General features: G+C 64.1%; 1 protein-coding gene across 1 annotated transcript; it reads left to right on the top strand.

Annotated features, from left to right (window-relative positions):
- Positions 1-6,835: 6,835 nt before the first annotated feature.
- On the top strand, positions 6,836-26,941 carry COL6A1 (collagen type VI alpha 1 chain). Its single transcript, XM_081235224.1, has 35 exons — positions 6,836-7,057; positions 7,578-7,707; positions 9,170-9,370; positions 9,904-10,063; positions 10,220-10,348; positions 10,445-10,465; positions 10,599-10,619; positions 10,697-10,741; positions 11,568-11,621; positions 12,175-12,219; positions 12,319-12,345; positions 12,538-12,564; positions 12,661-12,705; positions 13,005-13,058; positions 13,254-13,316; positions 14,114-14,176; positions 14,274-14,327; positions 14,415-14,450; positions 14,707-14,769; positions 16,205-16,267; positions 20,015-20,077; positions 20,784-20,846; positions 20,965-21,015; positions 21,137-21,172; positions 21,529-21,591; positions 21,783-21,848; positions 22,368-22,403; positions 23,010-23,046; positions 23,235-23,243; positions 23,504-23,637; positions 23,929-24,038; positions 24,175-24,358; positions 24,457-24,637; positions 25,394-25,423; positions 25,554-26,941. The coding sequence occupies exons 1-35, from the start codon at positions 6,961-6,963 to the stop codon at positions 26,174-26,176; spliced, it is 3,084 nt and encodes a 1,027-aa protein (XP_081091350.1). The 5' UTR covers positions 6,836-6,960; the 3' UTR covers positions 26,177-26,941.
- Positions 26,942-27,081: the final 140 nt, after the last annotated feature.

Genomic DNA, 27,081 nt, shown 5'->3' with positions numbered 1-27,081 from the left:
AGGGGAGGAAGTGAGGGTCGGGGCTTGCCAGGCCAGGCCCTCAGTGACCCGGGACTGAGGTCACCCTGCGCCTGGCCAATTGCGGGGAGCACTCCCTCTTTCTCTGGGGTCCAGCGGTCTGGTGGGCTGTCAGCGGCGGGGCAGGGCCCACCCTCTCCCTCTGCCCTCTGACAGGCCTCACTAACCCGCTGTGTGACTTGGGGTGTAGGGGCACAGGCCCGTGGCCAGGACCCTTAGTCCTGTGCCCACTAGTGTGGGGTTAACTCATGTCATCAGGGACCAGCCCGGCCCCACAGCCAGACACCAGTGTCCGCATCAGGCCCCAGTGCTCCCCCCTCGAGGAAGCAGCGGGGAGGGGAAGAGGCCCTGCAGGGACTGCCTGGCCCCCAGCCCACTGCCGAGGGCAGCCCTGTGGGTGGGAGTCCCAGCCCCCGCTGTAAGAGAGGGAGTCCCACCCTGAGGCTGGGGGAAGTGGGTGCAGGGAGTCTGGCGGGGGGTAGGCCGGTGCTGCGGCCCCCAGACCAGGGGTCCCACACAAGACCCTCGCCCTTTTGGAGCCTCACTGCACCTCAGAGGGGCCAGGACAGGGCTGGCCGTGCCCATGGGGCCCCTGCCCCCTGGGACCCCTGCCCCTGGGACCCCTGTCCCAAAATTCAGCAGAGCCGGACTTGACTTTTGTTTGCAGGAATGCTCTGACGGCAGGGCCCCTGCTGGGTGGGCAGCGGTGGGCGCCTGGGGCTGTCGTGGCCTGAGAAGCCCCTCCCCCGGGCTCCCCAATTTCATTTAAATCGTCTCTGTTTCCGAGGAAGGCCAAGCTTCTCCCACAGCCTCAGATGCCATTAAAGACATTTTACTGCCAGATGTTTTGCTTTTTCCACAGAACCGGAGGCCAGCATGAGGTAGCTGGGAAAACATTAACCCCTGCAGACCCACAGCCGGGTCATCGTTGTCTCGGCCTGTCCTCCAGGGGCCCTGTGCCCATCCCTCCCTAGCCCACTCAGGGCAAAGAAATGCCTTCTCTTTACAAAGCTTGGGGGGGCACCTCCCTAAAGACAAGATGCGTCCCCTGCTGAGGTCCCTGGGAACTTGGTGAAACAAAGAGTTCCGGGGGCCTGGCCAGCCTCGGGCAGGGTGTGGGCAGCCCTGCCACCCCTCCAGCCCTGCTCCTACGCTGTCACAGTGGGACCTGGGGGGACGACTCTCGGGCCTCACATCTCACCAGCTATTAGATGGGCAGTGGCCACACCTCCACCACCCCGGACACTGGGACGGCCCCCGCACGACATCCATCACAGATGGTCTGTCCAGAGGGTCCTTCCCCCACCCTTCCTCTCTCCCCCTTTCCCCTCCCCCTCCCCCTCCCCCTCCCCCCTTTCCCCTCCCCCTCCCCCCCCTTCCTTCCTTTTTCAGTGTTTCTTTCAAACAACAACCGCATGCAGCCTCTACGTCTGATTCCAACCGACCAGGGAATATGACTCTCAGCTCTTCAGCAGCAGGACAGAGTAAATCAGGCCAAAGCGCGTGGCCCCGGGACGCGGGCCAGACAGCCTCATCGAGTTTCTCAGGGCTGCTGGGATGCGGAGGGGTGGGGACCCACCACACTCCCTGGTGGGTGCGCCCCAGCTACTCCTCAGGCGGGAGCCCGGGTGCCCACGCGTGGACGTCTGTGGGCACTGCCTTTCCCATCCTGGCCTCTTTTTCTGTTGGGTCTTTGCCTTCCTGCTGCCAGCTGGTGCAAGCTCCCTGTCACTTAGGGCATGAGTCACCACCTGAGGGGTCCCGCCTGCAGGTCACTGTGACTCAGATGCCCCACAGGCCAGCGCGTCCACCTGGGCGGCCAGCCTGGCCGTGACCGGTCCACACCTCTCGGCCCCTGGGGGAGCATCCCGGCTCCCCCCGACCCCAGCACCTTCTCTGACCACTGGCTGCTTCCCATCCAGCTGACTCACTTTGCAGTCAGAGCTGGGAGACAGGACCACCCTGTGCTCGGTGCCTGGGGCCAGACCGCTGGACCCGACAGTCAAGCTGGCCAGGAGAGAGGACAGGAGGGAGAGGCTGGTCCACTCTGAGGGCAGGGACAGGAGCCTGGCCAGTCTGGCACCCCGTCAGCTCCGACGTCCTCATGGTCGCACTGCCATGGAAACCACATGTGTAACCGTGGAAAACATTTTCCTTGATGAATCATGCTCTAAGTTGGGAGGAAAATTCACTCAATAGTTGAGGCATTAAAAAGAAATCAAAAGGGTTTTGTTCAACAGATGCTAAGAGGGTTTGGGTGTTTGGTGTTTAAAAGTGAAGGCGGCTTTCTGTCACCAACAGCCGGGTAGAAGCAGGACGTTCCGGAAACACCCGCCGCCATCGCTTGGGAGGCCAGTTTCCTGGGCCACTCCCCATGTCCCCCTGTCCTTGGGGCCACCATGTCACCCCATCCTCTGGGCCCTTCTGGTCTAGGAAGTTCTATCAAGAGGAATCTGAGTTTTCAGAGCCTGTGGAGGACAGCTCACCCTGCCGTGGGTCCGAGTGACCCTGGTGGGGCCGGGAGGTGTCCATTCAGAGGCAAGGGCTCAGCCGTGGGCAGCGGCCTGGGTCTGTCTCCATGGGTCTCTCACCCACCATGTGGCTCTGGGCAAGATAACCTACCTTGGTTTCCCCGCCTGGACGATGGGGGTAAGCTCTGCCCACCTACCCCTGAATCGGAGGAAGCATCAAACCAGAAAACACAGGGAAAAGCCCTTTGTGCCCTGAAAATCCATGTTTGCAATTATAAATGTACAGTTTTTCCCAGAAAGTGCCGTTTCAGACCCCAGCATCAGCACTCGGCAAAGTGGACTTTGCTCCGAAGGGCAGAGCCGTCCAACCGGGCTGCCGACCACAGCCGCGGGGTTGCTCACCACAGGGCGGCCCTCTGGGATGCCATCCATGCAGTCACTTCAGACCAGAAGGCCTCCTTGCAGCGTGGCCTCGCCAAAAGAGGGGGCCGCGCTTGGGCCCTGGGCCTGCACGGCCGGCAGGTGGACTGTCAGAGGGGGACGACGCGTGCGGTCAGGCGGGGGCCCTGGAGCTGCCCGGAGCCGGCCAGGGAGGACCAGCTCCCCCGACAGCCCTGGGGACCATGGGTGCAGTGCCAGGCCTGGAATGGTGGGCTCTGTGTGTTCTGGACGTTGCACCAGTGGGCTGCCTGGGGCGCTGCCACCTGGTTGGCGGCATGGGGTGCAGTGTGGGGTCACCCGCTGGCCACCTTCACTGTGCGGACACAGTGCTGTGAGCAAGTGGAGAGGAGATGACGAGGGATACACTGCCCACGGCAAGGCGCACCCTCCCCCTCGTCCTCTGCAGGGGTGCACTTGCGCTAAGGGCCGGGGGCAAAGATCCTGGGGCCTGGCAGGTGTCCTCACTGTCCTCAGGGCATGTCCATGTTCCCCACGTGCCCACACCAGATGGTGCATCACCCACGGGGGGCATCACCCACGGGGGGCATCACCCACGGGGGGCATCACCCATCTGGGGGGCATCACCCACAGGGGGCATCACCCATCGGGGGGCATCACCCATCTGGGGGGCATCACCCACGGGGGCATCACCCACGGGGGGCATCACCCATCTGGGGGCATCACCCATCGGGGGGCATCACCCATCTGGGGGGCATCACCCATCGGGGGGCATCACCCACGGGGGGCATCACCCACGGGGGGCATCACCCATCTGGGGGGCATCACCCACGGGGGGCATCACCCATCTGGGGGGCATCACCCACGGGGGGCATCACCCACGGGGGGCATCACCCATCTGGGGGGCATCACCCACGGGGGGCATCACCCATCGGGGGGCATCACCCTCGGGGGGCATCACCCATCTGGGGGGCATCACCCTCGGGGGGCATCACCCATCTGGGGGGCATCACCCATCGGCAGAATCGCCCACGGGGGGCATCACCATCCAGGCGCCTGGCCTGGAGACCAGAGCGGGCGGGCTCTGCTCTCACCTCCTTTGCCCCTGCGACTGCCCTCATCCCCCCTCCATAAGGGTCCTGGGCCATAGCCCTGCTGTCCTTCCTGGAGTGCGCCGTGTGTCTGAGGGGCCCTGGCCCCTGGCAGGGGCAGGCTGGCAGCAACCCCACAAGCCCCTGGAGAGGGTCTACAGGCTAGGGGCAGGGTGGGGGAGACGTGCCCCGGGGGGGCTGGAGGGTCTGCAGGAGGGCTCCCCCCTCCCCGCTCCCCCCTCCCCTCTTAGGGCCTCACACTTGCTGCCTGAAAAGGGTGGGCGGAGTGGGGAGGGGGAGGAGGAGGGAGGGATGCTCAGGAGGAGGGAGGCCCTGCTGGCGGTGGTTGCGGCGTCTGCAGGGCAGAGGGGGCGCTGTTGCTGCACGGGGAGGGCTCGGCCCCGCCCCCATCAGCGCTGCCGGCGGCAGGCCCCTCCCGCTGCTCCCTGGGACCAGGCGAGGCGTTTCCGGAGGAGACGCTTCTCTCCCAGCTTCCACCCACGCCGTGGTTTTTAACCCAAGGACAATCCTGGCGGATAACTTCCCCTTTCCCTGCGCTTACTTTTGGAGGCACCTGGTATCACTGGGGCCTGGAAGGTGCAGGAGTCCCTTCGGAGGCGCCCCTGGAGGGCTCCTGTCAGGGGCCCAGGGGCCCGGAGCCCCAGCCCCTAGGAGGCCGAAACCCAGGGAGTGACCTCCGGGGCCTCCGGGCACTGTAGGCTGCACCCCGGGGAGCAGGTGACCCGTGCTTCCCTGAAACAGCCTCCTAGCATGGGCGAGAGGCCCAGAGATGGGGGGCTTCTCCCCATCACCACCCCGCCCTTCCCGCAGGGCCTGGGGACAGCCCTGTCCCCCAAGCCTCCTGGAACCCCAGCCCATGTTCTCCCCCACCTCTCCAGGGCCTTGACTCTTCCCACCTGGAGACCTCTGCTGCCTGGACACTGTCACCTGGGGGTCCGTTCAAACCTGCAGCAGCCCTGCTACCCACCGTCCCCCCAGACACCCACACGCTCCCAGCCTGGTCCCCGAGGACCTCGGCCCACCTCTCACCCCTCACGGATGCTGGATACCATGCGAGGGGCAGGGCGGCAGGGCTTGCAGCCTCGGGCCAAGTATCTCCCTGGGGCCCCTCCCCTCTCATGCTCTTCCCCCAGAGGGCACCAGGGCTCCACGCCAGGCAGGCGCCCTCATGGTCCCTGCAGTGCTGTGGGGAAAGGCTCGCTCCCCGAACGCCGATCTGGGACGTCGGATGAGTGACACCCTCGCCCCCGGGGAGGGGCCAGCAAGGCCCACGGTGGGAGGGAGAGGAAGAGAAAGGGGCCCCTGGCTGCCCATCCTGTCTCTTCTCGACAAGCAGAGGGGGTGCTGCAGAGCCAGGCACCCGAACTTCCTCCCTTGCACCCTGGCCGACGGCCCCGTAGGGCAGCTGTGCTGTCTGCCCGGCTCCCGGGAGCCCTGCAGGGGTGGGTCTGAGGCCTGGCCTGGGCCTGGGGGCTGTGGGGATGTTGACTATGCTGAGGCCGGCCCACCCCTCGGGACCACCTCGCCCAGCGCTGCCGGCTGGGAAGTGTGGGTGTCCCTGTGCGCCCCTCACACCCGCATCCTCACTGCCCAGCGGTATCTGCAAATGGACCCTCCTGTCCCACAATCAGCCAGAGGCCCGAGCACAACTGTCCCTGTTTCTCCCCATTTCACAGACAGGGTGAGTCCAGAACCGCTCGGCAGCTGGGCCCCTGCTGTGGGGAGTCACGGCTCAGGGTTTCACACAACAAATTCTGATTTCATCTCCAAAACCTGCGAGAACATCAGTGCTGCCGCCTTTGCAGGTAAAACAGCTCAGACCTGGAGAGACCACGTGAGCAGGTAACAGCCTTGCAAGAGGGGCCGAGCCCCCTTGTCTGACCCGGAAGCTGGGTGCCCCGCACCCAACCCCGAAGCACAGAGAGAAGCGCCCACAGCATGGCCTGGGTGAGACCAGTGGCAAGTAAAACTACCCCCACGGTTAGCTCACAGAAGATTCCGAACGAACGTACGGGGAAAACACTGGAAGAAATCCCACAGCTATCACTGAGAGGTATAATTCCCGAAGGGTTTCTCAAAACTCCTTTACTGTGGTTATATGACTTCAGCATGCCTTTAAACTATAAAACAATTTGGCTGATGTTAGACAAGTGGTAACAGCTCCAGCTCTGGGAAAGATCTTCTAGAATGTTCTCTGGGGCAGGGGTGGGCCTGGCCACATCCGGAGCCCACCCCTGCAAGGCCCCGGGGTCGGGGCTCTTCACACCTGTCCTCAGAAGCAGGGTCTCACCCTCCTCTTTCTGTGTCTCTGTTTCTCTATCTATATATGTATTTATATGAAACAAATGCACGTATAGTTACTGTTCTGTGTTTTTCCAGAGCAAAAAAACGAAATCATCTTTCGTCAATATGTACTTGACTAAACTGTGAAGAGATATTTCTACGAAGCCTCAGAAGTCAGATCAATGGATTTGAAATGTTTACACAAACAGCACCGTGATTTGTAGAAATTGGTGAGCGAGTGGACAGGCAAACAGGCCAATCAATCCCACATGAAGGTTGGAAACAAAACGCCTCAGGGAAATTCGTCTCAGGGCTCGCATCCTTTTCAGACTTCTTCAGGCTGACTTAGTAGGAGAACTGTAAGCAAATAAAAAAGTTCCCGCAAACCAGGGAGGTAAATCCTTTCGCTAGTGGCGTCCGGGGTTCAGAGCCTCTCGGGCTCCAGCTCTGGGAGGGGAGCGTGAGTGACTCGCCCGGGGCTGGGAGAGACCCCGCCCTCCCCGGCCGCTGGGCCCCCGCCCCAGCCCCTCCCCCCCGCTCCTCCCTCCACCCTCCCTCCCTCCTGGGCTGAAACTGGCCGAAGGAGAGCAGAGACAGCTCTCTCTCTCTCTCTCTGGCCACCGTCGCCTGCACCCTGCCCCCTGCCCCTGCTCCATGGTGACCCGCAGGCCGGTGACATGAGTCTGCCCCGTGTTCTGCTCGCCCTGCTGCTGCAGGCCTGCTGGGCCACCGCGCAGGACGATGTGGCAGCCTCGAGGGCCATCGCCTTCCAAGGTGAGTGGACTTGCCGCGTCTGGGACTCTGGCCTCGGCTGCCGGGCGAGGCCGGCCTGGACCAGACGTATCAGCTGTGATGCCCCAGTGGGACCCCAGCCCCCTCCCTTGCTGCCCGAGCGGTCAGATGCCGCGCGAGGCTGGCGAAGGACCCCGACAGGAGGAGGCTGAGCCTCACCCGGGGCTCAGCCCGCAAGCTCCCTGAGCGCCTGTCCTCGGCCGGTGCTGCCCCCTCTCAGCTCCGTTTGATTCCTTGCTGGTGGTCTGTCAAGAAACACGGTCACCTGTCCCCACCCCCCTCTTCTGAAGGTCATGCCCCTGGTAGTTTTAAATTCAACTTGGAAACGCGGTAAGAAAACGGCCTCTGCTGTGGTGAAGGGTGGACTCGCCGCCCTTCCAGGAGGGTGGGCGTCTGAGGTGCTGCAGGGGCGCTGGCCGGGAGGCGGCTGGTGGAGGACTCACCTGGGGAAGGTGGGCACAGGGCGTGAACTGCAGGCCCCCTCCTCCCGTTCCCGGCCCAGACTGCCCCGTGGACCTGTTCTTCGTGCTGGACACCTCTGAGAGTGTGGCCTTGAGGCTGAAGCCCTACGGGGCTCTGGTGGACAAAGTCAAGGCCTTCACCAAGCGCTTCATCGACAACCTGAAGGACAGGTAGGACCTCTGTCCTCTTGGGGACGGCCGGCCTGGTGTCGCCCCTGCCGTGGCCCGGCAGGCAGAGCTGAGCCTCAACCTGCTCGGCTGAGTCCGCATCTGAGAAGGGTGGTGTCGGCCGGGCCACTCGAGTCCCCTCCCCGAGTCTGAGTGGTTCAGATGGGCCAGGAAAAAGCTGAGTTTGAGATGGAGCAGGCCGGTCGGCCGGGAGGGCGGAGGGGGCAGTGCTGCTGCCTGGGCTCTGGGCCCCAAACCCCGAGGAGGAAACAGCTCCCCACCTCTACAACTGAGCGGGCGTGGGGAGCTGACCGAGGCCCTGTGGGTCCGCCCCGTGTCTGGAGGGGGTGCTCCCCGCCAGCCACCTGGGCACCGACCACTGCCCAAGGGGACGGTCAGAGCCCACACCCCGGACCCGAGGTCCCAGTGTCCCCCGTGTCCAGTGTCCTGGTCGGAAGGGCCACCAGCCCAGTCCTGAGTTTGGGGGCATCACGCTCCATCCATCCGTGCATCCACTCACTCACGGGGGAGCCCCAGGCAGTGGGTGTGGCCGAGCACAGGACACGCCTGCAGAGGGGCGGGTCAGGGCCCCGGGGGGTGGGGGTGGGGGTGGGGCTCAGCTCAGACCAGGCTCCTCCCCCTCCCTCACCTGCACAGGCCCCACCCCTCCTCCCACCCTGTCCCTGCTGACCCACTCACCCACTGAGCAGCTGACGTAGGCGCCAAGCCTCCCACCCACCAGAAGGGGCCGCAGGGACAGAGGACAGGTCTGACCAGTGCAGGGACTGTGGGACTGAAGCCCCAGGCCTCCCGAAATGCCCGGGTTTATGAGGCCCAGGGAGGGCCCCGGTGCGGATGTGCCTCGGGGAGGGGGCGCCACGGCAGCCCTGCAGCCGATTGTCCCGCTCCAGGGGGCTCTAGCCCTGCGCCTCAGTTCTCCCGCCTGTGAACTGGGGGGTTCTTCCCGCTGTCGGCGTTGGTTCTCCACAGGGGCCTCCGTCACCCGTCTGCTGATGGGCTGGGGGCCTGGCCACCCCCGGAGACCATCGACTGAGGTGCCCAGGGCAGAGAGAGGAGGCCACTCAGATCCAGGGGTCCCCACCAGTGTCCCTCCCCTGCCCACCGTCAGCGGCCCCACTGCTGTCCATGGAGGGTCTGCCCCCCACCCTGTGGCCCTAGAGCAGGGTCTTGGCACACAGCTCCTCGTCTGAGGCCCTGGAGAGCCGGGGACATGGTGGTCACTAGCTGGCCACCCCTGCCCTGTGTGGCCCCTGGCGCCGGGACCCAGGGTCTTAGGGCCGCTCGGGAAGCCCAGGCCGGGGCCCGCAGGCTCCTCCCTCTTGGGGCGAGACGGAACCGGCCGTCTGTCCACCTGTGACGTGGTGGCCATCCTGCCTTCGGATGGACACAGTAGGGGAGCAGGCCTGGGTCTGGGGAGGGCCGCTTACCTCCGCGGGGCCCGCAGGTACTACCGCTGTGACCGCAACCTGGTGTGGAACGCGGGCGCGCTGCACTACAGCGACGAGGTAGAGATCATCCGCGGGCTCACGCGCATGCCCAGCGGCCGTGACGTGCTCAAGAGCAGCGTGGACGCGGTCAAGTACTTCGGCAAAGGCACCTACACGGACTGTGCCATCAAGAAGGGGCTGGAGGAGCTGCTCGTGGGGTGAGCGCCCGTGCCCACCCAGCTCCCGTCTGCGGCCCCGTGGCCCTCAGAGGCTGCTGCACCTCCCTGATCGCAGCCTGGTCGGCCAAACTCCAGGGCTGCCCACTGGCAGGCCAGGCTCTGGTGCCCAAGGTCCCCAGGACCAGTCCCAGTGGCCAAGGGGGTCGTGCTGCCGACCGCCGCCCAGCCTGCCCTGTGCTGCCAAGGTCGCTCTCCACCCCCCTGTCCTTCCTTCCAGTGGCCCACTGTCGTCTCAACTACTGAAGGCAGAGGGGACCTGAAATGTGATCCCACAGAACTTTATTTTCTGTTTTAATGTCCTTTCCTATAATCCCACTTATGGCCGGATCAACACAGAGAAACAGGAAACACTGCCTTGGGTCTGGGTCTCCCTCCAGGGTTTCTAGCCCCCGCCCCTTACCTCCAGTCTAGGGATCTCAGCTCTGCGGTTCCAATGGGGCCCTGAGCTGTCAGGGTCAGTGCTGGCCTGAGGGGGCCAGGCTGGGTGGCCTCACCTCTCCCACCTCCTGCAGGGGCTCCCACCTGAAGGAGAACAAGTATCTGATCGTGGTGACTGACGGGCACCCCCTGGAGGGCTACAAGGAGCCCTGCGGGGGCCTGGAAGACGCTGTGAATGAGGCCAAGCACCTGGGCATCAGAGTCTTCTCTGTGGCCATCACGCCCGACCACCTGGTAGGATCCCTGCCGGGCCTACGTTAGGCGGGGTGGGGGGCGCGGGTACAGGCACAGCCTGAGGGACGGGGGGCTCCAGGGGAGCAGAGGTGGGGAGGGGCCCGGCGCTCCCACTGTCACCAACGTTCGCCCTTGCTCTGGTCGTATCCACGCCAGGAGCCACGTCTGAGCATCATCGCCACGGACCACACGTACCGGCGCAACTTCACGGCGGCCGACTGGGGGCAGAGCCGTGACGCGGAGGAAGTCATCAGCCAGACCATCGACACCGTCACGGACATGATCGTGAGCGCCGCCCCGCCCTCCCCGCCGTGACCAAGATGCAGGAGCTCCTGTGCCTGGGAATGAAGATTAATTTGACTTTTCTCTTTCACTTTTCAGAAAAATAACGTGGAGCAAGTGGTAAGGCCCCCCTACCCCCCGCCCCGCACCATAGCATCCCCGGCGCCCGTTTCTCCACCAGCAGGCTGAGCACGGGCGGCCGGTGCGGCTGTGCCTGGGCTCTCTGACGTGTCCCCTGTCCCTTCCTCCGCAGTGCTGCTCCTTCGAGTGCCAGGTGAGTGGGCCCCCCACCCTGCCCCGGGCCACCCCGACTCTGCCGCCTCGCGCTCACCGTTCTCTTGTGTCTTGCAGCCCGCCAGAGGACCTCCCGGGCTGCGGGGCGACCCCGGGTATGAGGTGAGTGGCCGCGTCCTGTCCGTGCTTTCCTCCTTGGGGTTGGGGGGAAGCCTGGGAGAAATGTCCCTGCAGCCTGGCACCCAGGCGTTAGGGATGCGCTGGACCCCAAGCAGCCGTCCTGAGCGCTCACCGCCTGCCTGTTGTGCTGAGCAGGTGCCCCAGCCGCGGGAGAGAGTCCAGGCGCTGTGACCCCATGCCGATGCGGCGGCCACGGGCTGCTGTGGGGTGGGGCCCGCCGCTCCGGCCTCTTCCCCATGGGGGAGGGAGCGGCCTTTCTGGAGTGACCACCCCTGTGGCTTCGCTCCTGGAGGTGGGCCCCCCGTGGGATGGGCAAACATGGGCCCAAGGCCAGGACTGCTTTGTGCGGAGGTTTTGGAGAACAACATTAGTTCCCAGTGTTCACAACCAGGGAGCTTGCTCGTGAAAGTCCAGATTTCTGGCTTTTCCTAGAAAGTGTCAGGTGCGGTGGCCGTGGAGCCACATGGCTACCTCCCCTGGGGGGCTTCTGCACCCCACCCACCCCGCCCGCCCCTGGGAGCCCAGCACAGCAGCAAGAACAGGCGGAGAGAAAAGATTCAGGGGTCACTCCAGCCGGCGCCGGGGCAGCCCCTGGGCCCAGTGGGGTGTGTGGGAGGGGACTGTGGACCTGACCGCGCAGATCCCAGGATGGGCCACGAGAAAGGTGCCTGAAAAACCACGTTAACACTAGGGACCAGATGGAATAGCTTTTTAGACCTCTTTTGTTAGCAAGTAGAGGGTCCTTCTCACCAGCTTTTTAGAAATAAATGAAATTTGTCCTCTAACCTTGATCTGCTCTGTATTCCAGGGAGAAAGAGGGAAGCCAGGGCTCCCGGGAGAGAAAGGAGACGCTGGAGACCCCGTGAGTGCTGAGCCCCTGACCAAGGGGGATGGGGGCGCTGAGAAGCCAGAGGCCAGGGAACCAGGCTGGGGAAACTTCCAGAAGGATGGCTGGTTTCTGAGCACCATCGCCATGTGGCCTGACCCTCAGAGGACACGGCCCCCGTGGGTGGCGAGGACCAGGGCGCACACGGCATAGCCATCCTTCCAGCACCCCCTGCCCAGGAAGACTCCCCATGCCCCTCAGGTGCCCCCACAGGCCCACCTGCTCTCAAAAGACAGGGGCAGGGGGCAGCCAGCAAAGTCCCAGGGCCTCTGCTCAGCCACGGCCAGTTTCCCCTCTCCCCGTGGCCCCGGGGGCGCTCTGGACCTCCGCCTTCCTGGAGCTCCGCTGAGAGTCCCCAGGAGGGGGGCGGTGAGGCCTTCATAGCAGGGCGCTTCTCAGACACAGGTCAGTGGTCAGCCAGCCAGGTCTCTCCAGCTGACCGGGCCTGAGTAGGGTGGAGAGTAAGCGGGTTGGATGGGGGCTGCCCCTGACCCCAGGGGTGTCTAACGCACCCCTTCCTCTGTTGCAGGGAAGGCCTGGGGACCTCGGACCCGTCGGCTACCAGGGCATGAAGGTGCGTCTCCCCCTCCTCTACCACAGCCTTTCCTGGGGCCTCGGCATCGGGCCTGGGGCGCCCCTCACAGCCCCTTTCCCTCCTCTGTTTGCTGTCTAGGGAGAAAAAGGGAGCCGAGGGGAGAAGGTGAGTGACATGAGACTTTGGGGGGTGTCCCTCGGGGCACAGAGTGGCCCCCTACTCTGGACAGGGACGATGCTGCCTGTTCCCGGCGTGGCTGGGCTGCGATGAGCTGGGTGGTGGGGAGGCGCCCTCCCTGGGGACCTCGCCCCACGATGAGGAGACCAAGCCCCTCACCCTTCCTTCCTGTCTCCTCAGGGCTCCAGGGGACCCAAGGGCTACAAGGTGAGTGTGGCCGGAGGGGCACGGCCGGTGGGGACACTTCCCTGTGGGGTGCGGTCTGACCTTGGTCTGACCTTCTTTGGTTTTTGCACTTTGCAGGGCGAGAAGGGGAAGCGTGGCGTGGACGGCGTGGACGGCATGAAGGTCACCCTCCGCTGGGGGAGGGCTGGAAGCGGGGCCCGTGTTTCAGGAAGGGATGGTGGGCAAGGCTGGCCACCCCAGGGAAGGTGGGTGGGTAGGGGTCTCAGGTGTGGCCACCCCTGGGCAACTCTGAGGCAGCATGAAAGGCAGGAGACGTTTCCTGCCAAGCCCCAGGACCCAGTGGACCCCAAGCCACCTGGCCAAGCTCAGAGCTCCTTCTGCCGGGTGGGGCTTTCTTGGGAAGGGGGTGGGTGAGCCAGAGCTGAAAGGCTTGACCACCAAACCTGCCTTCCTCCTTGCAGGGGGAGACGGGGTACCCTGGCCTGCCAGGCTGCAAGGGCTCGCCCGGATTCGATGTAAGTCGCTTTCTCTCACCGACATTTTAAGACTGTCCTCAAGAGTGAAAGCTGCCTCAGCCCTCCTGCTGACACACTAAGAAGTCACACGGGCCATACCACGTGCAGACCTGCCCTTCTGGCTTGTCACTCACGTGTGTGCAGCCCAGTGGCTGCGGTTTCAGAATGTGGTCTGACTCTGCGTCCTCTCCCCAGGGCCTCCAAGGACCCCTTGGGCCCAAGGGCGACGCAGGTGCCTTCGGACTGAAAGGAGAGAAGGTCAGTGACTCGAGCCCGCGGCGGGCCAGGCTGGGGCTTTACGACCCACCGAGCATTGAGCAGAAATTCCTCCTGGAAGCAGGTTCTCACCCCTAGTCTGGGGGCCAGGCACCACCGCCCATGGGGGATGAGGCCTCGCCACTGCCCTTCCTGGGGCCGTCAGGGCTGGGAGTGGGACCCTCTGCCCCGGGGAGTGCTGGTCACTCAGCCTCGGACACGTCCTGTCCCCAACACACCACCCACCCCTGCTCGTCCATCTTCGGCCTCTCTGGTCACCTCAGGAACGTCCACGTAGCCCGCAGCCTGTGGGTCAGCCCAGAATCGATCTGCTCACGGGAAATCTAAACTCAAGAATAAACAGGGTGATGCTGATGCTGCAGTGGGCGGAGCAGTGAGGCATGAGGACTTCACGTTTTGAGTCTAATTCAAATCTGTTGCTGGTATTTTTTTCAGCAACAGGAAGTGCTGGGAAAGTTGGAGCAGTAACACGAACTCTGCCCCAGATGCGTCCTAGCAACGCACATGTCCTGGAGTGTGGGCCGAGGTCCCCAGCCTGGCAACAGTGGGCCTCCACTCATGAGAGCCGGGCTGGCCCCTGTGGTGGGCGGCATTTGAACCCAGGAGGCGGGTTTTGTGCAGCGATGTGGGTGTCTGGGGAGGGTCCTCTGCGTCTGAGGCTCCTACAGTCAGTCAGGGACGGCGGCCTGAAGCCTGGGTGAGCAGGGCCAGCGTGGGGTCACTGGCCCCCAGGACGGCTGGGCATGGCCTCCTGAAGGCTGACCCTTGGATCTTTCCAGGGTGAGCCTGGAGCAGATGGGGAACCTGGGAGGCCAGGGAACACGGGGCCCCCCGGAGACGAGGTGAGCATGCACGCAGCCCCCCCATACAGCAGGGTGGGCCCCGGCCCTGGGAGGGCCCTCAGGGTCAAGGACAAACAGTCTGCACTGTTGTCCCCAGGGTGAGCCCGGAGAGCCTGGTCCCCTGGGAGAGAAGGGAGAAGCCGGCGACGAGGTAGGAGCCCTCCTCCTCCTGATGCCCGAGCCTCAAGCAGAGTTCCCGACGCAAACCAACACTCGTGTTCATTCCTCTTAATTCCAGGGAAACGCGGGACCAGACGGACCCCCCGGAGAGAGGGTGAGTGGAGGTGCCCTGGGCCTCACCACTTAGTGGCAGACGTGGACGGTGTGGCCAGCCCTGTGGTCTCAGGTGGACAGACCCCGGAGAGCATGCTGGAGCCAGTGGGACCCCAGTCTCTGAAGGACGGGGTGTGAGATGGAGGGACGGCCAGTCCTGGCATCTGCTGGGGCACCAGGCCCCGTGCCCAGGCCCCGAGCCCCAAGCCTGCACCGTCAGGGCTGTAGCCTCACCGCCCTCCGCTGCCTCCACACAGGGCGGCCCTGGGGAGAGAGGACCACGGGGGACTGCAGGTGCGCGGGGCCCGAGAGGAGACCCGGTAAGTCACTGTTCCTAAAGCTGGGACCCCATCCCCTGGGGGCAGAGACCGGGGCCAGGCCAGGGTCAGGCCATCAGAATCACAGGACACGCCACCAAGGCCCTCTGGCCCCTAGATGTGGGCGACCCACGCCCTCGCCGCCTGTTTCCCAAATATACCTCCCGACACACACTTCTTGTGTGGGAAATGCCGCAGCTCCTGCCCCCGGGCCCCGCCCAGACCTCCAAGCTGCATGGCCCCGGGTCACCTCCAGGGCCTGGGAGGCAAGGTGAGCTGGGTGCGGCTTCTCCACTCACGACGGATGACCAGGGAGCAGCCACCAGACACGCCGCCGTGTAAGCACGTTCTCTGCAGCGTGGCTACCACCTTCACTCCGGCTGGCCCTGTGTCTGGCTCCACAGGGTTTCCCCGAGCTGCGATTATTCTTTAGCTTGGCCTTTATTTAGCAGCCGACTCAGCGAGCCCCTCCCGCCCCCAGGGCTCCGTAAACGTTTTGCAGACGCAGCCTGCATTCTTCCGGGGACAGTTTCCCTTTAAATCTTCAAGAGCAGGAATGTTGGAAACGGCTCAGTGGCTGCTGCTCAGCTCACCTCCAAGGCCCAGCAGCTTTACCATCAGGGGCCACGCTGGGCTTCCTGTGCCACGCGGTTAAGCGGGAAAGGCTGGCGGGACCCAGAGCATGGGCACCGAGTCAGACTCTGCCCAGCTGGAGGGGAGAGCGGGCCTCACCCTGTGGCTCCGGGGTTAGGAGGCAAGGACGCTGAGCACAAGCCTCAGCTGCGGCGACGCCGCTCCCCGTCCGCAAGCACGGGACACCTCTCCAGGCTGTGCTCTCCCCCTGGGGTGACACTCGGACGTAGGGGCAAATGCTTTTCCTCCAGCTGCGTGTCCAAGGCGTCCCGATGGGGAGAATGAGTTTAGCCAAGGCCAGGGTCGGGGGAGAGAGGTTTGTCTTTCTGACCCGGGCCCCCCAGAACCCCACGCCCCGCCCCAGGCAGGGGTGGGGAAGGACAGCAAAGCAGGGACGATGGAGCTTTGACCCCCTTTCCGAGCCCAGTGCTTCAGGTCAGGAAACAGGACTGAAGGCCAGGCTGTGCCTCCAGGAGGTGCCCTGGACAAACGGGAGGGGAGGTATGGTCAGCCCCACACAGCTCTGGGCCCCGAGGCCAGGTGGACGATGAGATGCCTCCCGGCCTCGGGGGGGCTGCTGGCCCCTTGTCGTGGCCCCTTGAAAGCACAAGTCACCTGATGGCCAGGCACGTGGCCACGTTGTGGGAAACACGTGGACAAGCGTGAAAAGGAAGGCCGAGGCCGGCCCACAGCAGACAGCGGCCCTTCCTGGCTGTGGGGGAGCTGCCGGGCCCTGGCCTCGCCTGGTGGCCACCCGGGGCAGCTGCCCTCTTCCATCTCCACCTCAGTGGCTTTTCCTCTCCAGGGCGAAGCTGGACCCCAAGGTGACCAGGGACGAGAAGGCCCCGTTGGCGTCCCCGGAGACCCGGTAGGAAGCCCGGCTGCCGGGGGTCGGGGGGAGCTGCTGCCAGTTTGGATCAGCTCACAGATTTAGGGGGAGGTCTCTTTTCTCCTCTGACCTGGGGTGCTTCCTGCAGTGGCATAGCCTGGAGACCTTGGGATGTCTGGGGTCGGGTGGGGGGCCAGGGTGGCTGGTGCAGATTGGTGAGCTGGGCCCAGTGCTCCCAGGGGAGCCCTGTCTCAGGGTGGGCGCCTGCCAGGATGCAGCCCTGAGTGCACAGAGCCCCATGCTGCCCCCAGCTCTGCCCTCAGAGTGAGGAGGGGTACCCTGGCTCAGCTGGTGCTGGGGGAGTGCAGTGGGCTTGGAGGCCGGGCTGGGGCATGCGGGGGCAGGGCGGGCAGCAGCAGGGGCGTGCTGGAGTCGGGGGACCCTGGGGACCCCCTGGCCTGGTGGAGCGGGGTCACGGGGGACTGAGCCCAGACAGAGACATCCCACATTGGAGACAGGGTGTGTGAGCCTCTCTCAGTGTTTGGAGCCCAGAGGTGAGATCTGGCTGGAAACTGATTTGGGAGTGTTGGTGCACAGAAGGTTCTAGAATTCCTGGATGTGACCTTCTAGAGGCCATGCTGGGGATGAGGAGGACAGTGGAGACCTGAGAAAGCAGCGGGCTGGGTGGAAGGAGGGGGCGGGGGACAGGCAGGAGGCTGTGAGCGGCTGGGGGCGGGGCACCGGTGAGAGGACCCTCCCCAGGGAGCATGACGCCCACCGCTGCTCTCAGCCCATCTTCTCCGGACCCCGGCCCGGGGCCAGCCACAAGTGTCCACGAGTGGAGGGTGGGGACAGGATGCACGCAGAGGCGAGGCAGTTTGGGATGCAGTCCACACTGGGCAGGCCTCAGCCAGAGGGACACCGCTGGTGGCCAGTGCATCCTGGCAGAGGTCAGCAGGGCCTGCTCGAGCTCCAGCCGGCCCTGGGGTAGCACAGGAAGGGGGGACACACAGCCTGGTGCCGCCCTTGTTATGGGGGTGCTGGCCATCCAGTGGGGAGACAGACCACACATAGTGAGGACGTAGCAAGCTGACCTATATGCGTGGTGAGGACGCCTGGCTGCAGAGGTAGGTCCCACAAGGCCCTCGACCCCGCCGGCCGCTTCCCGTGGGGTGAGGGCTGCCCCAGGGTCCACGAGCCCCTGAGGGCCCCTGCGATTCGGGGTGCTGCCGGGCTGGGCATCGGCCGGCTCTGCCGCTTGACCTGCGATGCGGCGGGTCTTCCTCGGCGCCCTCGGAAGGGTCTACTTCCTGCCCCTCCTCGTCCCCGTTGACTGTAACGAGATTGTCTGCAGTATTTTGCTTTACAGAAAAATACTGTAGGGAGTCCCCTGGTGGCCTAGTGGTTAGGATGCCAGGCTTTCACTGCTGTGGTCCAGGTTCAATCCCTGGTAGGGGAAATAAGACCCCGCAAGCTGCATGGCATGTCCAAAAATAAAGAAAAATACTGTAATAAATATCAACATCCATCTGCCGTTCAGTCAGCTCATCTGTCCATCTGTCCATCCATCCATCCATCATCTATGTACATGCATGCATCTATCTGTCCATCCACCCATCTGTCATCTGTCTATTCATCTATCACATATCTGGATGTGTGTATCCATCCGTCCATCCATCCATCTACCCACCCAGCCATTCATCCATCCATCCATCCTGAAGAACTTCCAAGGCTATGTCCAGAATGTAAGTTCTTAGCAAACTTTCTTAGCCCCAGTGGTGTATGTGTGAGTTGATATTTGCCAAATAATCCTACCTACTTCTCTATCTGGCCCCCACTCACACTCCCCCGAGAGTGTAAAATAGGATGGCTCCCACACCTTTGCCAAGATGAGCTATGATCAGACTCCTGATGTGAGCTTTTTCTCCCCTCTTGCTCTGACTGTTCGTGGGTTTACGGGCCAAGCGCGGTCTCTGCTGGGCTGTTGAGGCAGCTGTTCATCTCCCACCGGTATCTGTGTTTCCCACGTTGATGGCGTGGGGCTCCATCCATGGTGCAGACATTTTGTCAGTTGTCATCTGCGTCCTGACCTTGTCTATGGTACCTTGTGGTTGAGGATGTTCTGCTCGTTTACAAAGATTTACAAATGCGCTCACCCCTTTTGGTGTATTTTTTCCTTACGTCTTTGATTTGTCTGGAGTATAGACTGTGGGGCTGGAAGAGGGGTGAGCTTGGCCTGCTTGGCTTTTTCGGGGAACGGCCAGCCTGTTGTCACAGCGCACGTGACTGCAGTCTTTCCCGCTGATTGAAATGCACTTCCGTCGTGTTGAAACCCCCTCACCCACGTGCACCTCTTTCTGGTCTGGTCACCCCTCCTCTTTCTATTCCCACCCAGTTCCCATGACTGTAACTCATGTGGCCTCAGGCCGGGCTGGGCCTGCTGCCTGGGCGGCTTCCTGGGCCCCTGCCTGGGCCCCTGACTTTCCTGGACAGGAACCAAGGAGCAGTAACTGCTCCTGGCCGGTGCTGCCGGGACAAGCTGCCCGGATGACCCAGGTCTTTCCTGTGGCACCTTCAGGAAGTCATTCAAGACTCTAAAGGCACGAAACTCTAAAAGCAGGAACCGACGCTGGGGTTCGTGGGAGCATCCCAGCAGCACTAGTTTTCAGTCATAATAGTCACTGCAAAGAAAAGGAAACGACCAAGAGTGTGGGGAGAGAGGGAGGCCCCACCCCAGGCGGTGGGGACCCCGGGCGCTGCTGGGGGTGGCTGCCCCCTTTGGGAGGGGGCCCTGTGTCCCCCCAGCCTGTGAGCGACCGGAGACGGCCCCCTCCCGACCCGTGGCTCCCGGCCAAGGAGGCGCTTGGTCACCTGGACATTCGACTTCCAGGCCTCCAGGCTCTGGCTTCTGTGCCCCGCCCTCCCGACCCCACCACGGACCACAACCGACTCCAGGCCCAGCAGGAGGCTGGCTCCGACCCCAGGGTCCATGCAGGGAGTTCTGGGAAATGTGTTTTCCCAAATCCCAGGAAAAGGCAGTGGAGAAACAGAGGACAGGGTCCCGTCGTCCCGTGGCGGGCCCAGCCGTCAGGCCTTGCCCATCCCACGTCCCACTGCGGTGGGCGCCCCCTTCCACCCGCGAGGGTGCCGGCTGCCCACAGGAGCTCCGCCCGAGTTTGGTCTTTCCGTGTCTTAGGCAGGTCCTTGAGTCCCAGTTTCCCAGGAGGTACTACCGGGGACCAGGACGTGCCGCTTCTCTTGCCCCGAGGCAGGTCTCGGGGCCCCAGGCTGACCCCCTGAGCCTCCGTGGCCCCGTGGCCAGTGTGATGCTGGCGCTGGCCGAGGCTCACAACCGCGCCAGCTCCCGAGCCGTGGCCACGGCCGGACCCCTGCCCGGTGTGGGGCGGCAGCGCTGCAGCAGCCTCCTGGCCGGATAACGGGCGTCGTGCACATTTGTGACGGGAGGGCAGCCAGCAGAGAACTCACGAGAAGTGCCGCCTCATGACGGGGCCCAGGGGACGGGCCTCTGAGTCCAGGGTCCTGTTGGTGGGGCCCAGGGGGGCAGGCAGGCCAGCAGCCCCCTGAGTGACACACGCTTGCCCTCCTCGCTGGGGCCTGGCTGGGGGCGTCTGCACAGTGCTCAGGGGACTGAGAGCCTGGACCTGGGAATGCAGGGGTCACCTCCAGAGAGGAACGGGGATGGAGCAGCCAGCAAGCGCGGGGTCTGGGGCCTGAGGGGCTGCTCTGGGGCAGAGGGGGACTGATGACTGTGTCCTCTCTCTGCAGGGTGAGGCTGGCCCCATTGGACCGAAAGGATACCGTGGCGACGAGGGGCCCCCAGGGACTGAGGTGAGGAGCCCTCCCCGCCCCCCATCCTAGGAGGGGCCAGCCCTGGACCCAGACCCCATCCCGTACCCAGCGCTTCCTTAGGAGATCCCCCCAGGCTCCTTACCTGTTAAAACTGTTTCATTTCACCTCACAGTATATGTGACTCTTAGGACATTTAGAAAATGAAGAAAACTACAAAAAGAAATCTAAAACACCCACCCAGAGATAAACAACATGAACAGTTTGGCTTATTTCTTTCCAAATGTGTTTTTTCTTTCTTTGCATATTATGCCTTATAAATTTGACTTGGTAAGGTTTTTTTGTTGGTTTTCTCATCATGAGCTCAAACCTTAACGGTTTTTCAACACGTTGTTGGCGTGCTCCCGTTGGCCACGCCTGTAGCTCTATCTGCTGGTTCCTCCACCCCCACCGGATGGGCTCTCGGGTTTGAATTTCCTGCAGTGACCCCGTGGGTTTCTGTCCCTGTTCTGGTCACTTCCTCCTCGGGTCACTCCCTGGGTGGACCACTGGGCAGGTGTGGCCTCTAAGGCCCGAAGGTTACACGGCCCCCCAGGGTCACCGGTTTAAAAACCCTTCTTTTAGTTGTTTCTGTGCTGCGTGAAGACGTGTTATTTTATTTAATTGTCCCTCTTTCCTCCAAGAGGCCTTGTGCCTCTGAGCCTGTGTGGCTCACTGCCTGGTGTCCACTTCATTTTCTCCTCCTTAGGGCCCCGGAGGAGCCTCGGGGCCTCCAGGACCCCCCGGAGACCCTGGGCTGATGGGCGAAAGGGTGAGTGACGCAGGGCACAGGGCACAGCCCTGGTAGGGGGGCTGCCTGGGACCCCAGAGTCCAGAAGTGGCCGGCCTGGGCGAGTCCCACAGTGACTGGACGTGATCTGCTCTCCCAGGGTGAAGACGGCCCCCCCGGAAACGGCACCGAGGGCTTCCCCGGCTTCCCTGTGAGTGCCCCCCAACACCCCCTTTGGCCAGTCGGGCACACAGGGGCTCCGTGGCTGGGATTGCCCCTCGTGGCCCCCCGCCATGTCAGAGCCTGGCGTGACTGTCCTGCCTTCCCTGCAGGGCTATCCGGGCAGCAGGGGTCCTCCCGGGATAAATGTGAGTACACGCCCGTCTGCTCTGTCGGCCCCTAGAGCACACATGCACGTTCAAGCACATCGCTCCCACACCTGAGCAAACACACACGAGTGCAGAGGCACACACACGTGCAAACATTCACACACGTGCAGACGCACTGCCCCCCGCAGCCCAGCTATCGCCAAGGCGCCCCCACCTGCGTCTCCGTCTCTGGAAGCCCCGCCTGGCCCCGGGTGGGGTGCCCCTGCTGACACTCCCCTCAGGAGCCGAGGGCTCCACCGCACCCCCCAGAGCCCTGCCCTCCCCAGGAGCCCAGGCCCGCAGCACCCACCCCAGACCCTGGGCCCGGCTCCCCCTAACCACGTGCTCCCCTGCAGGGCACCAAAGGCTACCCTGGCCTCAAGGGAGACGAGGGAGAAGCGGGGGACCCCGGAGAGGATGTGAGTGCAGAGCCTGCCGCACGCTGTGACATCCGGGGTCGGCCTCGGCCTGCAGGGCCCGGACCCAAGGGCTGTGGTGGCTCCGAGGGCGGCTGGGCGTCCGGGGCCGAGGGTGCGGTGGGCAGGCTCGCGGCCGTCCAGGGGCTCCGGCCACGCGTGGCGGTGCCTGCAACACCGTGCTGTCCTTCCAGAACAACGACATTTCTCCCCGAGGCGCCAAAGGAGCAAAGGGCTACCGAGGCCCCGAAGGCCCCCAGGTGCGTCGGCGGGTGCGGGCAGGTGCCCCACCCAGAGGCTGGGGGGTGGGGGCGGGAACCTGGGAGCCAGGCTCTGGGGAAGGGCTCGGGAGGCGGGACTTCAGCAGGCAGGATGAGGGGGAACAGGCAGTTTCGGGGTGGGGGGCTGAGCAGGCAGGGGTGGGCAGAGAAGGGGAGGGTGGGTCTCCAGGTGAGGCGTGATGGGCACGGCAGGGCCCAGGGTAGTGCCTGGGTGAGGCTGGGCACCCTGCCCCTCGAGGTGGCGCCATTAGACCCACAGGGACACTGCCCCGGGCGGTGAGCACCCACAGACCACCGGGAAAGGGCACATTAGACAGCTGTCGCCCCGCGGACGGAGGTGGCAGGTCCCCCAGCCCTTAATGTGCAGAAGCCTCAGCTGCCCCTAGTGTTCGGGGGCCCCAAATGGAGGTGGGGTCAGCCGAGGGCTCCCGTCAGGCCTGCAGCCCAGGAATCGGGCGGGGCCCCAGCGTCCACCCTCTCCTGTCCTTTCTCTGACAGGGACCACCAGGACACATGGGACCACCAGGGCCAGACGTAAGTGGGGTGTCTGTGAACATCCTTGGGGGCCAACTGCTCTGGCCCAGGATCCTGTGAGGGTGGGGAGCCGTGACAGCAGCAGGGAGCCGTGATGGCGACGGCGGGGGGACACGTGATGGCCACAGGGGGGCACATGGTGGCCGTGGGGGTGTGATGGCCGCAGGAGACATGTGATCGCCATAGGGGCACATGATGGCCATGGGGGAGCACGCGATAGCCACTGGGGGGACACGTGGTGGCCACAGGGGAACATATGAAGCCGGGGGGGGCACATTATGGCCACAGGGTGGACATCTTATGGCCACGGGGAGACACGTATTTGCCCCCACAGGAACATGTGATGGCCACGGGGGGGGACGCGTGGCCACATGTCAGGGACCACATCAGGTGCTCATGCCCTGCAGGCAGGGGCCTCACAGGCAGAGCAGGGCACACCATGGGAAGGGAGACACCCTGCCCAGCCCAGCCCCTCTGTGGTCCCAGCTGTGGTCCCAGGGGATGGGGACCTGGAAGGCTGGCCTCACCCCCAGAGCCTGGGGCAGCCCTGGAGGGGTCACAGAAGGGCCTGTTCTGTCTCATGGGAGTGTCTCACCCCCTCCCCAGGAATGCGAGATTTTGGACATCATCATGAAAATGTGCTGTGAGTATCTCCACCTTCGAGTAACTGTCCTAATTAGAAGGAATGTCCTGCCACAGTGCTGGCCGGGGTGAGGCAGGCAGGGGGGCAGGCGTGTGCCCACCCACAAGAAAGTCCTGACGGACCGGGGAGGGCTGGCTGGAGGGTTTAGTCTAAACGACCATGTAATTTCCTCTTTCTCCTCTTCCCAGCTTGCTGTGGTGAGTGTTACTCTTCCCCTGGTGTTTTTAGCTTTTGAGTGGACTGACCCCGTGGGTGGTGGAGCCCCTCGCCCACACTCCCACAGCCCTGGGGTGCTGGCCCACCTCGTCCTCTCCCCGGTCACTCACACAAGCAGGCACGGGGGGATGGGAGTTCTCCCCAGTGCCCCCGGGTCCTCGAGGCCCTGCCCCTTGGGGCTGCCCTGCTCTGGAAGGGGTCCTGGGAGGGGCCCCGAGGCTGAGCCCGCCCCCGCCCACAGAGTGCAAGTGCGGCCCCATCGACATCCTCTTCGTGCTGGACAGCTCTGAGAGCATCGGCCTGCAGAACTTCGAGATCTCCAAGGACTTCATCGTCAAGGTCATCGACCGGCTGAGCAGGGACGAGCTGGTCAAGGTGAGGTGCCCACCCTGGCCTCGCTCGAGGATGGCGCTTCCCAGGAGGGGTCTGTCCTGACACCAGAGTGGAAGGGCCGGGTGCTGGGGGCCATGGGACAGATGCTTTGTTTCTCGAAAGCCAAAGCCCCCAGCCCACCAGAGCGTGAGGGTCACCCCGGGGGCCCGGGGGCCCAGGAGCTGGTCCAGCCTGGGACAGGTGGTGGGTGGAAGGGTGGCCCAGGAGGGGCATGGGTGCCTCGGGGGCCCCTGGTGGGGGCCGCTCCCGACCGCGGCTTCTGTCCCTGTGCAGTTTGAGCCTGGGCAGTCGCACGCGGGCGTGGTGCAGTACAGCCACAACCAGATGCAGGAGCACGTGGACCTGAGGGACCCCAACATCAGAAACGCCCAGGACCTCAAGGAGTGAGTGCGCTGCTCGGAGCCGGCCACACACGGTCCCCAGCGGCCCCCCAGCCCTGCCCCGGCCCCCTGACCTGTGCCCTGCCCCCAGCCCCCTGGCCCCCTGACCCCCACTGAGGGCGGCGCCGTTGCCCCACAGAGCCATCAAGAAGCTGCGGTGGATGGGCGGAGGCACCTTCACAGGCGAGGCTCTGCAGTACACCCGGAGCCGGCTGTTGCCACCCACCCAGAACAACCGCGTCGCCCTGGTCATCACGGACGGCCGCTCAGACACCCAAAGGGACACCATCCCCCTCAGCGTGCTCTGCGGCCCTGACATCCAGGTGGGGCGGCCTCCATGTCTGTGCTGCCACCCTTGCGCCCTGGGGCTCGGGGGACTGTCCCCACCGGGGGGCCACGCCAACACTGCCCCTCCCCCCAGGTGGTCTCCGTGGGCATCAAGGATGTGTTCGGCTTATCCGCGGGCTCCGACCAGCTCAACGTCATCTCCTGCCAAGGCCTGGTGCCCCAGGGGCGGCCGGGCATCTCACTGGTCAAGGAGAATTACGCGGAGCTGCTGGACGACGGCTTCCTGAAGAACGTCACCGCCCAGATCTGCATAGGTGGGCGCGGGCAGGGCCCCCTCGGCCCAGACGTGGTCCTGCTCTGCTCTCACGGTGACCTCCGGCCACGGGAGCCACACACCCACAGCCAGCATCAGGCCTGCGGCCCCCCAGCCGCTTCCCGCTCTTCCCCGAGGAGGCCGTGGCCTGGCTCCCTCGTGCCCCCCAGAGTGTGGGCTGCACCACCTCTCCCGCCCATTGTCCTGGAGCCATGAGCACACGTGTGCACTGGGGTCTGAGGCTCGGTGCACCCCCAGGTGCGAGCCGTGCTTGGCCTTGGAGCCTGAGGCCCTCAGAGGTGCCCACCTAAGAACATGCTTGCCATGTCTATCCGGGCCTGGCCCAGGGTCAGAGCTGAGTCCATGGTGCAGACAGCTGGTCGGCAGCCAGAGAGAGCTGCAGGGTCAGACTCGGGGCCCTAGCCCTCCCGGTGGGCACGTACTCAGCCTCATCCAGGGACAGCATGGCCCGGGGTCTGAGCTGCAGACCACCCTTCCTCCTCTCTGAGCCTTGGTTTCCCCATTCTGGGAAGGGGGGGTGCCTCACTGGGCTGGTGCCTGGGGGACCGTTCCATCCCTCAAAGGCCTCCTCTTGAATAAAGGACACCCCTCCTGGTGGGTGTAGGGGGGCCAGCTGTCCAGGAGCGTCAGCTGTGCTTCCATGGAGATGCCAGGTGTCCTCTTGTTGGGGAGTTACAGGTGGAACAGCGGTCTCTGAGATCGCTGGGTCCATGCTGTGGGGTTTTCTCTTTTACAGACAAGAAATGTCCAGATTATACCTGCCCAAGTGAGTACCGGGGGAGGGGGAGGGGCTCTCGGGGTGGGGCACCAGGTGAGGAGGGTCCGGAGGCCACAGGGCGGGTGGGGCCAGGCTCTCCAGGGCCTCGGTGTGTGCTCACGGCCGCCCTTGCCCCCAGTCACCTTCTCCTCCCCGACCGACATCACCATCCTGCTGGACGGCTCGGCCAGCGTGGGCAGCCACAACTTCGACACCTCCAAGCGCTTCGCCAAGCGGCTGGCTGAGCGCTTCCTGACGGCGGGCCAGATGGACCCGGGCCAGGAGGTGCGCGTGGCGGTGGTGCAGTACAGCGGCACCGGGCAGCAGCGGCCGGAGCGCGCGGCGCTGCAGTTCCTGCAGAACTACACCGTGCTGGCCAGCGCCCTGGACGCCATGGACTTCTTCAATGATGCCACCGACGTCACCGACGCCCTGGGCTACGTGACCCGCTTCTACCGCGAGGCCTCGTCCGGCGCCGCCAAGAAGAGGCTGCTGCTCTTCTCCGACGGCAACTCGCAGGGCGCCACGGCGGCCACCATCGAGAAGGCTGTGCAGGAGGCCCAGCGGGCAGGCATCGAGATCTTCATGGTGGTGGTGGGCCCCCAGGTGAACGAGCCCCACGTGCGCGTCCTGGTCACCGGCAAGGCGGCCGAGTACGACGTGGCCTTCGGTGAGCGCCACCTGTTCCGCGTGCCCAGCTACCAGGCACTGCTGCGTGGCGTCTTCTACCAGACGGTGTCCAGGAAGGTGGCGTTGGGCTAGCAGCCGGGCCACTGCCACTGAGACGGAAAGTGAGAAGGGGACCCGAAGGTTCCTGACCCACCCGACTAGCTAGGTTTTTTTTAAGGAAAAGCTTGAAAGGCCATGATTTCAGTGCTCTGTGTTTTGCCGGCCCCTCTGAGCGGGGTGTTGCCGCCCCTGACCCTGGGCTCTGCCGGCCCCCTCCCGCCGCCCACCTGAACCTGCACCTGAACCGCCCTGCCTTGCGCTGCCTGTCAGGCTCCCCTAATCCCGAGTCAGAACCCGTAAGCCTGGTTTCTCTTTCCTTCCTGGGGTCAGCTGTCACCGCCTCCCCTCCCCCACTCCCTCGTAGCTTGACTTCCGCGCCACGGATCCTACAGCATCCTTCACGAAACACTCACACCTAAAGTCAGGTCTCCCAGGGAGCTCGCACGCGCTGATGAGCCTGAGCCCTGGTGAGCCGACACCTCCTCCCGAGGCTCCTGTCACTCACCCCCGACCAGCAGAAACCGCGACTCCTCGACCCTGTGTCCCAAAAACCCCAGAGCAAAGGTGCTATCCTCCCCCCATCCCCAGCCCAGGATGCAGAGGCCTCGCCCCGCCACCAGGGGCAAAGTAATGCGTTTCATCAAAAACAAGCCAAAGTTCTTTCTCCTCAAGGAAGTGATTGGTTCTACATTTTACTGAAGGCCTTCCTGGTACTTTAGTTTTACTTTTACTCCTTCCTGTGTTTTTTCTCAACGGTGTCCATGTCGGCGACTTTTCTAAATAAAGGCTGTCACTCTCCTTTCCGCGGTCATCTGTCCGAGGAGTTAAACCCACTCGGCGTTTGCACTTTGCACCAACAGGAGGACTCAGAGGTGCTTGGAGCGCCCCACTCAGAGCCAGTAGAGGTGCCTCCCCCCTCTTCCACGTCTGGGGCAGGA

The sequence above is a fragment of the Mesoplodon bidens genome (assembly GCF_964165515.1).
Source record: "Mesoplodon bidens genome assembly, chromosome: 5".
Classification (NCBI taxonomy): domain Eukaryota; kingdom Metazoa; phylum Chordata; class Mammalia; order Artiodactyla; family Ziphiidae; genus Mesoplodon; species Mesoplodon bidens.
Note: the sequence above shows the minus strand (reverse complement) of the source record. Positions and strands in the feature narration are given on the sequence as shown.

What these genes read in the sequence shown, in the direction of transcription:
- COL6A1 (XM_081235224.1), top strand. Translation starts at nt 6,961, where the DNA reads ATGAGTCTGCCCCGTGTTCTGCTCGCCCTGCTGCTGCAGGCCTGCTGG. An exon ending in TCGGACTGAAAGGAGAGAAG is followed by an intron (nt 13,317 to 14,113) that starts GTCAGTGACTCG and finishes GGATCTTTCCAG; the next exon opens with GGTGAGCCTGGAGCAGATGG. An exon ending in AGGGCTTCCCCGGCTTCCCT is followed by an intron (nt 21,016 to 21,136) that starts GTGAGTGCCCCC and finishes CCTTCCCTGCAG; the next exon opens with GGCTATCCGGGCAGCAGGGG.